Here is a 17,036-nt window from a genome sequence, read left to right on the forward strand (position 1 = left end):
TGCATATTTTTCTATTGAGTGTCTATAAATTTTGCAATTATTTGTTTTCAAATATTTTGAAATAAAATGTTCTAATTATGTTGCTGCAGAGATCCTAGAAATGCCTCCAAACCAAATTACATTATTATTATGATTTATTTATTGTATAAATTGAAATTCAATGTATTAGGATTGCTATTTTACCTTTCCCTGTAATAGACCTGTTTTTTCACATAAATCATATCACAAGTTATAATCCCATCGCTATTGATAACACAATAAATGTGTGATAGTAATGCATCTTTAAATGACATCATAATATCTGCTCAGTACATATGCTCAATAGCCATTGTAATGAAACATCATAATAACCCAAGTCATAAAATGCAAAATCACTTTTATAACTTTCAGTCAGACAAATACAATGGTGAATGCTGATTTTAGTGAAGAATATTAAGAAAAAATATGCAGTGCATTTACTTTCAATTTTCACTTAATAAACTAGAAGGTGTAACTTGTATTATAATTGCACTCTTTATTTAGAAATTCTACTTTGAGTCCATAAGGACAGAAACACTAAAGACAAATATAATTGTATTGATTTTTCAACACCAAGTTCCTCAAACTGTTGAACCTGCCTTCAATTGCCTGACACAATCCCAGAGTGATGGCAACAACTGGTCTGCCCTATTTGATTACTAATAAGAAAGATGTCCCCTCTGTCAGATAGCTAACATTCTCCACTAAGCAAACAGCTATTCCAGCTAATCAAACATTGGCATTGCTCTCTACTGGTGGTGCATATTTCGTCAGGCTTAACTTTGGGTCTTTTCCTGGTTTAATTTTCAGACATTGAAACCAAAGTTCATGATCAGGAGATACCTCAGTAATGAAAGCAGCGGAAACACTACTTTTGTTCAAATGCACAAAAACTAAGTTTGGAAGCAAGTTATCATACTTTTACTTTACATTAAGTTTTAGTATGTGTCAGCAACTATTTTATGCAAATTAAATACCAGAACGCTTTCAGCAATGCATATTTCTTTTAAACAAAAGCGGATGATACATAGCTAAATATTTAACCAATGACAACTAAAAGTTACATAAAATACTAAATTACTCAAAAACAGATTAGAAGACATATCTGCATTTAAAGCCAAAAGCTCTCTAGGCATAAAATACTCTTCACAGTGAGCATGGTGGCAGATGAAACTGCTTCCCTTGACAACTCACAAGCAATTACTGAATCCCCACAGAGTGAGCCACCAGGTTTCCAAGTCAACCCACCTGTGCATGATAACGCAAAAGGACAACAAATGGAACAATGCTGAATGAGCTGAATGCAAAACTGAGGGTAGTGAGCACCAAAGAATAAAAATACTTCCATACCTGTCAATAATGACGGGGTCTGAGGGAGTTTCATTTCTGTTGCCACAACTTTTTTTGTCACAACACCGGCTATAAAAAAGATAAATAGTCAAATGTACATTTATTTAAAATAAAGCAATACCTACTTCCTTCCTCCCCCTTCCCCTCCACCCCCGCCCCCCTCCTCAAGCCCTCCCACTGCTGTCAACCTCAACATTTTCATGGCCAGTGAACAAGCAATGGCATAATGGTAATGTTAAAAGATTGGAAAACAACATGTTGTGGTGTCTCTCTTTGCACTGATCTCGGAAAAGAAAGAGGCAGGAGGTTTGGGAATAAGTTTTCACAGCTTCTGCTTTTGTTTACCTCTAATTGTCAAGCTGTTATTTCTGGAGAAGATGCAAGATGCCACCTTCAACCAATATTTCTGTGGGGCATTTAATAATTGGAACTACAATTGACTGTGCCCCCTTTTGTGATTTAAAATAAACTCTTTGCTAAATATATATTTCAGAAATGTAATTGAAATTTGAATATGGCAAATATAATACATGATTATATCTTTAAAAATCATAGTTGTATAATGGTTACATGTCTAAATTGGCTAAATTAACACCATATGGTAGGCAAAGTATATAAAGCCTTTTAAATCTGACAGCTAAAGTGATTAAAGAAAGTCTACAGTCTTCCACTTACAGCTTAAATCACATCTGTGCTCTCTTCTATGTTAATTGCAATACATGCAGTGGTGGATAATAAAGAAATTTCACTTTATTGGTTGTAATTTATATTTATTACCTTGTGTGGGGAAAACTATGCTTTTGTATATTAGCACCGTTACAGTACGTTTTAAGTAAAATGACATTAAGCAGTAAGCATAATAGCTTGGAATAGTATGCCCCTTAGAGTATGATACCTGCTACTGTAGCCTGAAATCCTGGCTGCACTTCCTGATCAGCTCTGTTCTAACAAGCAACTATATTTCACATTCAATACATACAAAATCAATGATGCATTTTTATTTCCCTTGTAGGGTGAAACTCTTATGGTAGTCAGAAAAAACAGGTGGGAAATTGCTCTTCTGACACAAATCCTGGTGATGTGCATGCTATCTAACAACAGTATGAACAATGCCTCACTGCTCTAGAGAAAAGGTTAACTGACAGTATCAAAATCAATTCTCACATACATGAGCTCAATAAGTACAAAGAGTTTATTTTTTTTATCAATAACAGATTATGGTTTATCTGTGGCTCAATGCAGTGAAGAAAATGGCAGTAAAATGACTGAAAGATCTTTGACTCCTATAGCATCACTGACAGATGCATCAACTAACTACAATCTGATATAGTTGTTCTCTTATTTGAGTGAAGTAAAAGTTGTTGGGATAATATATTAATCAGGTGCAGTGACCGGCATCTTAGATTTAACTTTCCCAGTGCTTAAGAACAAGCAACAGTTCAAATTCTGATAAGGAAATGTTTTTATAGTTCCTAACACATAGCTTTCACTTGTTTTATTCTTGATATTTAGTATCTACTTTCATTTATAAAGATGGAGAATTGTTGCTTTCCTTAGTACTTAAAAAATGACATTTATAATTGTTGGTTTGCAAAGAAATCCTTATAATCTCCCGTATAAAATGTACAGCTGTGCGTCTGCACCGTTACCGCAAATAGTTTTGACTTCAGGCCTATGTGATCACTAGACTGTGTGTAACTTTTCACATTGGCAAAAGCCCACTCGCCATGTAAGGAGCTTACCTGCACATAATTTCGTGTGTAAGTAGGACTCTGCACATTTCGGGGTTTTTGTCTTGCCCTTCGTATACTATCGGCTAAAGCAATTATCAAAAGAAATAACGATCAGCCATGTAACAGTGAAAAGTTGCCTATGTTGCATCATCTATGGCTTAAACGCCGCTACTCCTGGTTATGCAGAAACATTGTCCATCTCAAAAAAAAAGTACATGGTTTTCGGAATGTTGTCAATGACACTGTTCCTGTAACTTATTTAAACAAACAAACTTCTTATTGTTAAGGACAGATGAATTGGAGAAGAGCCGTTACAGGAATCTTTGGCGCCCAGGCGTTCTGAACCCCACGGTCACATTAACACCAGGTAGAGCTTGCTCTTAAAGCAAGGCGAGGAATGACTGTCATTCCCAGGATTTAATTACATGTCACGTTCAATTCTGATGGTATATTTTATGAGTGGGGGGCAAGGATTCAGTTGGGTGTCACCTCGACTAAAAACGCTAATTGGTAATTCCCATCACATTTGCCTCGACTCAGTTCTTGGAGAAGCGCATGTTAATGGCATTAATTTGGTGGCAACAGAACAAGTCGTGGAACAACGCTGACCGTGGCGTCGTCGTTTCGTGTTTCCTCCCCATAAATATAAATAAAAACCTGCGAAGACTTTTTTGCGACTTAACTCGTGGAGCGAATCTGGTGTTTATTTTTCAATTACACACAATGATTTTTTTTCCCCTTCTAAAAAGACACTCTCGGTTGAGTAATTATTGAGCATTCGCTCTAACAGCAGCCAGATGGTTGGAGCTCTAGGTGTGTTCGCCTTCTCTTCGCTAGCCTTTCAGCGACTCGCCTCCAACGAGCAGTGCGCACAAACGCACCGAGCTTTTTTACAACTCAACTGAGCGCATCGGGTCCCAGCTCAAAGCTGTCTGCTCCCTTATTATTCAACTAACGAGATTCACTTTGCCGGCATTGTAACCGACGCTCAGGTCTGATGTATTCGCTACCCCCCCCCCCCCTCTTGTTTGTTGCCCCTGAAATAGAACACCATTAAACTTGGGGAGACCAGGGTGTCCCTCCTCAAAACATCTTTCCAGTGGTTTGCATGTTCCTCTTCTTCTGCAAAAAAAACCTGAATCAATAAAACCGAGTTGTTCTGCGCCTATGGCTGTTTGATCAGTTGCAGGGCTATTTCCCATCAATCAACTGAGGGGATTAGCGCTTTTGAGAAGCCCTATTTGCAATATTAAAATGGGAAGATGTGTGGCTAAACATCAGTTATCTTTCAAAATAACACAACGGTTCTTCATATCAAGCTACTCGCAAGCAATGTTATGTACACCCCTTTAAACTGGGCCGCGGCCATCCCGATAAACAAGTTGTTGGATACAATGGGAATAAATCCACATTGTCAACTTGCAGAGCTCTGTAGAACGTTAAGGGGATTTTCTGATCCATTGAAATAACTATTGCAAAGGGGAAACAACACTGGAGTTTGGTGCTGGCTGACAATCGCTTGTCAGATTTAATTCTTTAATTCCAAAAAAAAACAACCATTGCATCATCTTAGAGTTTTGGGAGTGTACACAAATAACAGGCAAAAAAAAAACCCTATTCTGGTTCTTTTCAAAAACAATCGACAAAACACTGCATGTCCTCAGCGACGATTTGTACATTTGTATCATGAGGAAGAAATCTGATTCCAGGAGCTGTCTGAATGGCACGTATCGAGCACATTATCAACCAAAGTCCCTTGACTAAAAAGTACAAAAATCAAGAGAAAATAACGGTTTGCTCCGAGTGGGAGGGAGACCCAGCCGCTCGGACAATTTCTTCAATTATGCTTTTTATTTGTTACATTCACCAATGACTTTGTGACAATTAAAATGGCAATGTAATGTTTTTTAAAAAAAGTATCGTGGAGCTGGTGAAATATTTGACGACTTTCGGAAAGGAGTGTAAACGTGCCCCCTCCGGTTGGCTAATTACTGTGCAGCACTTTTGATCAACCGCACTTATCACCTTTGAAGTTGCAGAAGACAGGCTAAATAATTTAATAAGCAACTGCCTGTAATTATGTTATTTACAAGGTATGACAGACATATGATAAAGAAATACAGCTGATCCCAGGGAGTGGACTGTTTCATGACCCCTGGCGCACCCTCTCAAACCTGCAGCTTCTGGGCAGGAACAAAAGTGGAGCTGAATTATGGAGTCTGGGCTGAGAGGTGAATTGGAACTAGAAAAGGACACGCTGACTTTTCACCTGAACGCATTCAACACCGCAGACAAATGGAGAAGCCAATTGCCTGACCAAAAGAAAATCCAATCACGTCTCACTTCACAAAGCGCGAACCTCTAACGCTAGGTGTTCTGAAACATACGCGTTTAGTCAAACTTGTCTTAACATATACACAAAAAAATATTTTAATTCAGGCGATTCATTTGGAGCACTTCAAGTTGCAAAAGTGTTGCTTTCCTAGCAACATGTAAAACTGTGCACAATATTGAGCCTTGGGATTAGTGATCAACGGTTGCAAACTTTCTAATGGGAGAAAAAATTAAAGTTTTTTTCTGTATGTGTGACCGTCTCACCTGTTTGGTCATTGAATCGATGAGCCTGACATAGAGATCCTGTTCTGTCCGCACCCCTAGAAATAAAGTAGTATCAAATTTAACGGTACTTAAAAGGGGAAACGTGGGTTATCAATGGAAGAATCTTATCAACATCCTGGGCATTCAAAAATATAAAGTCAAGTTTGGATACTATACCGGTTTGTAAAAGGATACTGTTAATTTAACAAAATATGGGAACTGATGTCCTTGTAATGAACGCAATAAAATAGGCGATAAAACATGAATAAAATATTCGTCAGAGAAATGAAAACTGTATCCCAAGAAATTCATGAAATTTTGACATTTATTGTAAATTTTATGTTTAGTTGGATTGTGTAATTTACAGTGCAGCGGAGCGTGGAGCGTTGGTCTTTAACCGAGCCAATGCTGTCCCACACTCGGTATATTTAACCGAGCCAATGCTGTCCCACACTCGGTATATTTAACCGGGCCAATGCTGTCCCACACTCGGTATATTTAAGTTTTCCAGAAGTATTCCACAATACTCAAAGGGGTATTGTTATACATGTCACAGGTACCCTTAACCACTTTGATTAGGGTATTCCAATTTGGAGTCCATGGTCAATTCTGGGGAAAGCAAGCCCACAGCACTGTTTTAATCTTTTTTTTGCCTTTGAAATGTTACTTGAAGGGTTTATTTCATAGCCTGTGTTCGCCTGCTTCAATGCAGTGCAATCGACTGCTCCACAGATTAGCGTGCAACAACACAGAATAGGGCATGAGATTCAACATTTTAAGATTAAGCGAGGATCCTACTTTAAAGGTATGGGAGCAGCATCATGCTCACTTCTAAAGCAAATTTGCCTGGATAGATCAGGAGAAGCGACGTTAAATTGTTGGTCCTTTTAGTTTATTTTTACACTCAAATGCTAACCAGGTAAGACTTCAAAGTTCCATAAACAATGATTAATATCTACACCACATGACACGCAATCAAACCCCATTAAAATACATAAAGGTAGAGCAACCGGTACAGCTCTCAATCAATTCAATTCAACTTACCATTGCTGTACAGTAGCTGAAGTTTGTAATGTATTCCATTGTTAGTTTTCTCGTTGTTCGGCTCCTAAAATCAACCATTATAAATGAGTAATTTTTATTGTTCATTGTATTCCATAGTTCATTTCTCATGTCACTTTAAATATTTTTGTTTATAATTAACTGCGTTCCATTTTGGCATCTGGAAGGCGAGTTCATGGCGTCTAATCAATAGCAAACATTTTGCTTTTCGTCTTTTGCAATAAAATAATATTTACACACAATGTCATAAATAGCCAGCTTTTTTTTCGCAGCGGTCGAGATCTGTTAGAACAAGCAGAACTACACGTGGTTTGGGCGCCTCTTGAGTACCGTTATGCTCGTTAGTTATTGTGCACTTAAAGAGAAAATAATTTCTACAGTGAGCAACTTACTTTCTCTTTCTCCACAAAGTCTACATAAGCTGTCCTCTCGATCTCGACGGGCTGCCCCTGTCTGTCGTAAAGGGCCAGGACGAAGTGGAAAAAATTGGATTTTCTGAGGTTTGAGGGCGGCTGCTTTTCAAAATGTGCCCGCGCCAGACCCACGCCGCTGCGGGAAAACAATAACAGTATATCGGTGAGAATTAAGCTGCACTGGAGACAGAGGGGAACTGATGAAAAACATGGGAGATGGGAATCACATTTGGGAGACTAGAGATTTCTTGATTTGTCGCTAGCAGTAATATGATGTAATGAAAGGGAAAGTGAAGGGGAGCACAGGGAGAGGGGGTAATTGATAGAGTATTGAGGGGATTTAGTGATTTTGGGTCGATGCGAGAAACATAAAAAAATCAGATGGAAGGTAGTATTGGATTATACGTACCTCTGGGCGGCCGTGTTAGCATCCACTACCCCAGCAGTGTGCATCCATGATCGGACCGGATTCATCCCACTTCCTAGCGGTTCCTCTTTCATGGTCGTCCCACCTCTTGGTATATTTTCCTGAATTCCAAACATTAAAACAATTTTTTGTCTGCACAACCAGCTCCTGGTCGGGGTTAGGATCTACGAGATGTCAGATTTTTTTTTCCCACGGCGAACGAAAGGGTGGGGGGTTGGGGGGGGTGGGGGGGTGAATAGATGAGAGATGACTTTGCTCGTTATGATCAGTAAGAGAAAAGCCGAGTTCAGACTTGCTTCCTCTTCAAGCTGTCCTGTATTGGCACGACATAAACAATTGCAGGAGTAGTTCAGCGCTAGTTGGATCGTGATCCGTTGTGGAGAAAAAGTGCAACTAGCGGGAAATTTGGTTTAACAGTAAAAAAAAATGTTGTTTGTTGTTGTTCTCTCAGTGTGGTGTCATCCTGCTACAGCATCAAAGGTATTCTGCTTAGGACACTGCTGAATCGACCACTTCTGACAAGGTTCTCCTGCTCCAAAAGACAAATAAACGAAAAATGATTACCATAGAGGTGTTCCTGGACACAGGAGAGGTTGATTAGGGCCTTTAGCGTCTCACAGAATGGATGGAAACATACAAACTCAGCCCTCTTTCCCCTAGGAATGGATCCTTTCCCGGGAGCCAAAACTCTAAACCCCCGGGACCAGCGCTGACAGATTCTGACGTTTAGGGGCGGAGATAGCGGCCATGTATGGAGCTCTGATTAACATACCCAATCGTATAGCTCCAAGGCCTGCGATTGACAGCTCCAACCTGCGCGCGTTGGTGAGCTGCCCTCCTTTTTCCTCACACTCTCTCTGTGTCTACGTACAGATACTTTCTTCTTGTTGTACTGAAATTGACAACCAATAAAATCAAATGCGGAGATTGCTATTAACATAATGAATCCTGTAGGAGGAAAAAATATATACAGCCCACGCGAGTTGTTTGTCTTCAAACAGAAATTAAAGGGACAAAGTTGTTACCTTAAACACAAACTGCAGGGGAGAAAGCTGCTCTGATCAATACGTGTGGCGTGAAACTTGCGGTTGAAGTTTGAGTTAAAAGTTATAACAGTGTGTGGGATGCGTTCACGGGCCTCAAATCCGGTTGAGAGCTCAGTCAGTGTAGAATAATAGCAGAAGAGGATTCAAAGTGTGGAATGGGACTACTTGGGAAAAAATGAATGACAATTCTTTTTTTCACGGAAGTGGGGATTGTGTTTAATATTTATTTAAATCGATGCCTCCTTGTGAAACAATATGCCTTCGTTACACAGCTTTGAGTTCAATGACTAAACTGCGTTCTTTCTTGTACCCATCAGGTCGTGTTATCAGTTAAGGTTAAAAGATCTGACAACGTCCACTGAATCAATATCCACATTATAAGGTACATTTATTACAAACAATATAATGTTGATGGGTTGCGCATCAACACAGCAAGCAGAAGAGTTGAAGTTAGATGCTTTGAACACATGCGATCACTAGGAATTCCTGAAGATCCACATGTATTTCTAACTAGATTATTGTTGACTAAAACTAGTCTTTCAGAGGTATTAGCTGGTGCCCAGAGGAGGGGACCCTAGGGACGGAGGCTGCCCTGTGCTTTTTTTTAACTGAAGGTAAGAGCCCAGGCTGGAGGGAGAGAATCAGGGATAGTCACTTACTCAATGATCAGCTCTTTCTCTTCGTTCGTATTAGCCCTTCCATTCTTTTTTTTTTGACAATTGGCACCGTACGTACGCTAATATTTTAATTAATCGGTGAAAATCGAAGTCCGAATTCTGTTATCAAGGGACACCATAACACTCGAATTTCAATACTCCGCTGAGGGTGAGAAAGAGATGTGTTAGAGCAATCTATTTTCTGGTGTTGGGGGGTTAATGACTATTGCGACAGATAAGTGAATTATCAAAGCTGTTGCTATTCCGATTTCAAAATCCATTACATTGCTGGCGTCTAATTAAATACGTAAGTATAATAAAATCATATTTTATGGCGATTGAAAGTAATAAGATTAGTCTTCAGAAGCAGTCATCACATATTAAGATGCCATATAGATCTACAGAAACCTAAAACTGTATTTTAAAATCAAAATGTGCAGGAAACATTATGCATAATAAATAAAAAAAATTCTGATTTGTCGCAGTGTTATATCGATAAGGAACATCTGTATTACTAACAAGTTTATGCATTTGAAGCAATATTAAATATAAGTTACAGATAAGTAAATCTCGATGCTATTTTTTAAAATGAAATATTTGAAGCCGGTGAACTGTTTAGGCGCATTTTAATTCTGAAAATCACTGGTTTAGGCGAAACTCCGTCATAGCAAATGTGTGTTAGTGTTTATCAAGTATAGCAAAGTAAACAAAATAGTTCACGTTAGCACTAAGTAGTTGACGGGAATACTTTTATTTAAATCGTTTATTTTTATATAAATTTAAGAGGGTTTTCACTTCAAATCTGTTAAACGTGTTTTGCTCCAAGTCACTTACAGTGTTCTTATAGCAGATTACACGCGCCGAGGCGATTTAAATCTGATTACCAAATTATAGGGTTTAGCCAAATCCTTTTAAAGCTGATACCGTTGACTGTAAAACATAACCTGAAAAGTTCCGCAAAACCGTCACAGAGGCTACATTCGTTCTGCAGCCAAAGAGTTTTAAAACGTATTTGACAACAAAATGCAGCTGCAGCACTTTTTTTTTAAGATATTAGGCGAAAATTAATGCAAATCTGTGTTCAGAAGCCATCTGGCCAGAATAGGGGAATCAGCTGTTCCTCACAACAGGGTTTGGGCTGAATATATTTCGCTCATTTTCTATTCTCATCTGGTCTGGGCTACGACTGCTCCAGACGATAGCGTGGAAAATACAGCCTTTATCATCTAGCCCCAAATTTACCATTTTGACAAACTGTTTGCAACAACCCGAATTTAATGGCGGTAAAATGTGACAACTCCGTACTGACACAACAATTTACTGCTGCCATATCTTGTAGGGGAAGGGTTGCATAAAGGCGACTCAAACTTCATCACTTCAATGTGAACTGACTGAGCGTTCAAACAAATGAGTTCCCCGTGTTTTCAGAGGCGTTTTCCATTTTCCCGGGCACCCTTTGTGCGGAGGGGACAGAATTTTAATAGCAGTCCCTGAACCCCAAAAACAAGCTCTCCTTTTTTTTTGCTGACAGCTCCCTCCTGAATGAATGAAGCGAGGTGGTCGAACGAAACAAGTCGGCTCAGAGAGAAAAAAAAAGTGAACCCTTGCAGTATTTCAATAATTCACTCCAATGGTTGCGGGGAAAGGGGAGGGGAAGGTGGCAGATCAGTACAAGGAGGCAAGACAGATTTATGCGCTGTTTGTTGTCAAATATTGTTTGAATTATCTGGTTAAAATCATACTGGGAAGTCGTGGCAGTTGTACTCTGTAATACTGGGAATGATCTGGATGTATTCCCCCCAACCCCCCCCCCCCCCCCCCCCCCACTTTTGGACCAGTGTGCTCTCACCGTTGTTGGACAAAGGCAGTGAGCCACAGAAGCTTGCGGGATTGAATCCGATTTGCATGGTCCAGTCACAGACCTCCCGAAGTAACGATCCTCCTTATTATGTGAAGTGTTCCTTTTGTAAATTTACGGTGAGGGTTGAATGATACACAGAATTTGCATATAAATAGCGACATCAAGCGATTCGCGTGCCACACACCAGTGGTCTCCCAGATGTCAATCCAAAGTCAGTCAGACGGCCCTGGCCCAGCCCCGGGTCCCCAGCGCCAGCTGTCCCTGTGCTCGCCATCACACTGCAGCGCACACTAGAATCACAATCGCCACCGCTTACCACCAAATCTCCAGTTTTGCCATTTGTTTTACCTTAACCCTCCAATCCCGTTTTAACACACGCTGCTGTTGTCTGGTCACTTGGCTGCCTTTGTTCAGTTTACCTAAAGTCTAGTGGTTTTGGATGACCCTCGGAACAATATCAAAAACAAAATCGATGCCTTCTGAATAACCACAAACTGAGTTAATTGCTGGTGTTTACTCGTCCCACTTAAGAGAAACAATGTACCTTTCTGACTTCGAGGAGAGAGAGAGAGAGCGCTTAAACTATACAACTGCTTCGCGCGCTCATGACAATTTAGCGCATAAATCAAAGCAGTTTCAATATTACAGCAACAAATTGACCGACGCATCTAAAACTTGCAGTGAGAGATTACACAAAGGGCTCGGATCTAAACTCGCCTGGTACACTGTGAGGTGATAACGAGAAGGGAAGCGTGGCAAACTCCACTCATTTCTGCACCATGCACTGCGTATCACACTAATCGTCTATTGAGTTTCGAAATCTGGTCATGCAATTTTAATTGACCGCAATTTATTTTCTAACTTAGCAAAATAAACAAATAACTAACCCATGATTATTTTTTTTTTAAAAATTGGGACAAGTGGAACCCGTTCTAACAATTCACTTATATTAAAGGCCACATGACAAATGGTCAATTAAAAATGCTTTCCATTTTTTAGTTTGTTTGCAAAATTGATGTTTCGACAGAACTTTTTTGAAAATTACTCAGTTCATAAATGTGCCTCGATAACACAGCGACGGAGCGTGTGGGATTTCTTTGATTTTGATCATTCAAAATACTGGTTAGCTGCTACGCTGAGCATGTTTTGTGTGTATTTTTTGTTCAGGAAAATCCACTTCAACGCCTTGCAGAGATTTAGCGGAAAGCATTAATCCCTGCATCCACAGTACAACCTGTAAGGTGCATATTTGGCAAATAGCGCCGCCTCGGGAGGCCCAGAGACTCGGCTTCGGGATCAAACTGAACTCCTTCAACAGCTCACCAACATCGAGACTGCGGAAAGAAGCCCGCTGATCCGCAACAAAATTCCTTGACTAACTTTGTCCCAATTTCAACCACCATCCACCCCAACCAAGAAATCTATACACGGACTAACTGCATCGCATTCACATTCGCAAATGTTTCCCTTACGTTACCTGCCGGGTGAATAGGGCTTCTCATCTCCTCAGCGCGCACTCATCAATTAATATCCAGACCGTCAACTTACTGTTGGCAGATTGACACGAATTAACTGCATGTCTCAAAGTTTCTTTGCACATGATGTCGCTTCCATCGTGTTCACATTGCTGAGGCGGCGGGATCAATACGCGCACCGCAATGGTCTGGGAACGCGTGGAATCAGGACTTGTTTACAATCTGCAACTTTACCCCTCACTTTCCCATTGCCAGGTTAAACACTTTCTAGAAACTAGATGTTGACATAGCGCAGGATAGATCGCAAGGCGTTATGGCGCTGAAGTTTTGAAGACACGCAGTGCTCACAGCAGCTTTAGTCTGACAGGAAAACTACAAAGATCCCCCAATGTACCCGGGCACTGTCTCAGGGCTAAGGGAGCTGCTCTGACACCGCTCTCTGATCTGGTACCTTCTACAAAACAAAAACACAAGGTTCAAACAATCTCCAATACTGTTTTACGCGCGTCTAAATATAAAGGACATTCGGAAAATATTTCCGTGAGTCGAACGCTTAAGGTGCATGCATTTCATAACCAATCCGCTACTGTCACTTTCCTGGGGACCTGAACCTTATTCATGAACAGGATGGTTTGAGGGAAACCTACTTTGCAAAAATTAAACAACCGCGAGCTCCGGGAATATGTCATTCCCGGAGTCCCAACTTTTTTGTGTGTGTCTCCTTTCCCAGCTTCAGGAAGTTTCACTGCATTGCGCGAATCCTCAAACTCCCCGATCCCAAGAAAAAAAACAGAGGTGGAAATTGTCCGGACAAGGATCGATCGCATTCTTTAAAGTATTGTAACAGGGTTTAATGAAAAAGCACTTCGTTTTAATTAATTCTGATACCTTTTTGTAAGCGGTGGGACATTGATGTCATATTTAATATGTTGAATCCAGATGTCGTACCTAGGGTGGAACACTCACTGACGGTGTGGGGCTGACTGCAACCCAGAGAGAAAATGTGCAAAAAGTGCTGAGAGTTGCCTGTTGTACTCCAACTGCAAAACACGGATTTAAATCCGATTTCTTCTAAACTCACCAAATATACATATATATATTTGCAAATTTGAATCATTGAAAATTCTAATATAGCAAACAATTAACAGAATTGACTTGCATATATAATTTTTTTCAAAATAAAATCAGTGTTACCGTTTACGTTTCCACGTGATATACTTTCAAAAAGCACTCATATAAATATTCGAAAATAATGTCATATCTAAAACGATCATCTTAACAGACTGTCCACCCTCATCGCGTGCCTCCCACTATAGATGCAGCAGCACAGTGCACAGGAGGAACTATTTCCATTAAAATTTGGTATATTTTCATACTAATAGAACTATTGATTGGAAAGCTGTTGCCAATTTACTTTTAGTAATGCCACGGTGCAATTTGCATTTATTCAACAGATCGTAATGAAGAAAGAAAGCTGGGCGGTTGTGGCTGCCGAAAGCGTAGCTGGGGGGCAATGGAAGAACATAGATTGCTTCCAGTCAATTAATATGCAGTTTGTCCTAATAAAACAAGGAGTGCAAAATAAAAGGAGGCACTTCGAGCTTCCACGTTATTAAGCTTAGTCAACGAGATTTCCAAATTTGTTCTCAGATACTTATGCTGGTCCAACTGAGACAAATTTGCGAAATTACCCCGAGATATCCCCGCACACTCGAATCTGCCAAAAAAAAGGTAGTGCCCTTGAACTCTATATAAATTATTCAGCAGCTTAATTTACGTATAAGGACATGAGAATAAAGTTTAATACTATATCAGGTTCTGGGACATGTGTGTATGCAGGAGATGACAGCTATAAATCAGAACAAAACTTTGATTCAAATACATTTGCTAACAAAATTAATTTGAAGAGGTATCTGCTGTGGGAAATTATATGATAGAAACATGAATTGTAAATATATTTAATATGGGTTTTAACAGTTTTCTTGTGTTTTTGACAGGCACACATTTTCTTTTATTTAGAACTAGTGTTCTAACACAGATGGTATCAATGGATAATGAGATGTGCTAACTTCTTTGCAATCAAAGATTGTTACGAACGTTTTTGGACAGTGATCAAATAAATTGTAACCTTCGTCTTACGGTGATAGTGCGCCACCTAAAGGCATCTTGGCGTATCACCAGGATAACAACTTAAAAAGCTTTAAACTTAAACAATACCTTTTCATTCTGAAAACGTCATACAAATTTCACACTTCGTTAATTTTCTAAAGGAGCGATTTTTTGGCAAAAATATAATGTTACTCAATAATTCCTTTGCAAGCAGCAGTATTGTTTCACGGTTAGATACATTAAAAACAAAAAAAAAACGCACTCACAAATAAAACTATACTCCAAAATTTCAAAGAACAACGTAACCAAATAGCTTTACAAGTGACCATTTCCTGATTATTGATTAACAGGTCAGAACACTGTCGAATTAATAACTTAACCTTCGAAATGATTTCCAGATTAACATACCTGAGTTTTCAGATTGGTGATGTTCGATTTTTTCGGCTTTTTTTAAAAAAAATAAAAACATTTATCATCAATCTGAGTCTACTGCACATTATGCGCGCTACCAAGGAAATTACCACCTTGAATAAATCAACAATATTCCTGACACATCGATCAATTTCTTGCTGTTTTCTTTTACGGTTGATTCATGACTATTCTAATAACAGTTCAAGTATTCCACCTTGTTATTTTCATACCTATAAGAACGAGACTAGTTTCAGTCTGAAAACCGAGCGACCGCATACCTTCATTTACTGAAGACACGTCTATTTCGATGGGGGAAACATACAAATAAAATCGATTTGTTGTGAACTTTTAATGGTATTTTCTTTTTGCCGTGTACCCCACGATAAAAATAACAAAGGGATACAAAGGCACGCAAAGGATTTTTGGAGTCGAGTTTGATCTGTATGGCGTGAATAAAAGCAACCCGAATAATGATGCGACTAAATGTTATTAAATGAAGCGCAAATTACATGGAAGTTTCGAAGAAGTTGAAAACGCTCCTTGCTTTTAATTTTAATATTATGGAATTATATATAACGCACACAAATTTTAGAACGAGAAACATATAAACCCAAATGTTTACTTCAGAGAGAATTTTCAGAACATTGTACATAGATGAAGAGAGAAAGATTGCATGGCGTGTTGGTAGAATATTTGCGAACTATCTGTGAGTTGTAACAAATAATAGCAAAAGGGACATTAAAATACAGAACCAAAAGAGCGTGTCTGCCTATAACCTATAAGTGAGACTGTTATGGCATGTCAAGGCAGTGTGAAATCTAGAACATCACTTACCTTTCTTTCATGGACAATTAGACACTAGACAGAATGTCCTCTAAAGTCAAAGTCGGAACTATTTACCCGTCATGTTGTGTTTATTTATGTGCTGTGAATCCTGGGCTACTTTGGTTAGTTACAGGGGGCGAATGTTGTCAATTTCTGTCTCCAACTCAAATTGGGGTCGCGTGGCCAGTGCGAAACTCGCTCCGACGCAAGCGCGGTCTCTGCTGCCCGGGGAGGCGGGACATGTGGGGCATGATCGGTGCGACATGCCTTTGTCTATGAAAAAAATGTTCAGAGGAAGGTCGAGCAACTCTCAGCTTCAAACCCGAGATGAGTGGGTTTCTATACTCTTAAGTCACAGGTATTTTCAGCCCCATCCCTCAAGCCAGTACTAAAGAAGGGGAGAGAATTAAGGAATGGAGTCAGTATCCCCTAATATATAAAAAATATTATGTCAACTTCTCAAGTGTTGAAGGTTAAGCATTTAAAGTGTGTAAGTGTCAGAATCTGAGAGAATGTTGATTGAAACTGTGCTCCACTTCCTGGAGTAACTGTCTTTTGCCAACACTGTTGAATTCCCCTGCTAGGTGAACTATTGGAAAGCGGGTCACGGTGTGAAAGGGCACGTACCAGGTGACCCTGGAGTTCAGTTCAAATGTGGCAGCCATTCCCACAAGGGAGAGGAACAACCGGCTTCACAAAACTTCACCAACACTCACATATGTCTGTCATTCAGGAAAACACGTCGAGGCACGGAGCAAAGATTGCAACACAGCTAAAGAGATGCAACAGATGATACTCAGACATACGCTTAACAAGTATCCACACAAAATTTGTATCTACTTTTCTTCATCTTTGACACACCGATTCTAATAATAACATTGAGTTAATTAAACCTATTATCAGAGCACTACCATATCTATTCACTCATTTCATAATTAAAATTGTTGGACCTTTTGAGTAATCCAAATGTCCAAGGTCAGCTTTTCCTTATTTTTATTAACTTTTGCCATAGTACAAATGACAGTATTGCAAAAAAAGTAAAGATTGCAATT

The 17,036-nt window shown here is 39.5% G+C and overlaps 1 protein-coding gene and 1 long non-coding RNA gene across 9 annotated transcripts in view; one reads left to right on the forward strand and one right to left on the reverse strand.

Moving 5' to 3' along the window:
* Positions 1–16,160, reverse strand: part of ebf3a (EBF transcription factor 3a) — a 152,564-nt gene extending 136,404 nt beyond the window's left edge. Inside the window, exons 1-8 of one of the 8 annotated variants that reach the window (XM_043712597.2) lie at positions 15,994–16,160; positions 9,307–9,466; positions 7,584–8,130; positions 7,154–7,310; positions 6,744–6,807; positions 5,700–5,755; positions 3,111–3,184; positions 1,369–1,437 (exon numbers count right to left, since the gene is read on the reverse strand). In XM_043712597.2, the coding sequence (XP_043568532.1) occupies positions 1,369–1,437; positions 3,111–3,184; positions 5,700–5,755; positions 6,744–6,807; positions 7,154–7,310; positions 7,584–7,717 (554 nt within the window). In that variant the 5' untranslated portion in view covers positions 7,718–8,130; positions 9,307–9,466; positions 15,994–16,160. Of the gene's footprint in view, positions 1–1,368; positions 1,438–3,110; positions 3,185–5,699; positions 5,756–6,743; positions 6,808–7,153; positions 7,311–7,583; positions 8,267–9,306; positions 9,467–15,993 lie in introns of those variants that run through there. The other 7 variants (XM_043712598.2, XM_043712600.2, XM_043712602.2 and 4 more) reach the window with 7 other exon arrangements.
* On the forward strand, positions 8,625–15,617 carry LOC122561131 (uncharacterized). Its single transcript, XR_006314920.2, has 2 exons — positions 8,625–9,029; positions 12,332–15,617. It is a non-coding gene; the product is annotated as an uncharacterized LOC122561131 (long non-coding RNA).
* Positions 16,161–17,036: the final 876 nt, after the last annotated feature.

Source organism: Chiloscyllium plagiosum, unplaced genomic scaffold (genome assembly GCF_037043375.1).
Source record: "Chiloscyllium plagiosum isolate Xiang-an unplaced genomic scaffold, Cpla_swu_hap1 HiC_scaffold_22, whole genome shotgun sequence".
In the NCBI taxonomy this organism is placed as follows: domain Eukaryota; kingdom Metazoa; phylum Chordata; class Chondrichthyes; order Orectolobiformes; family Hemiscylliidae; genus Chiloscyllium; species Chiloscyllium plagiosum.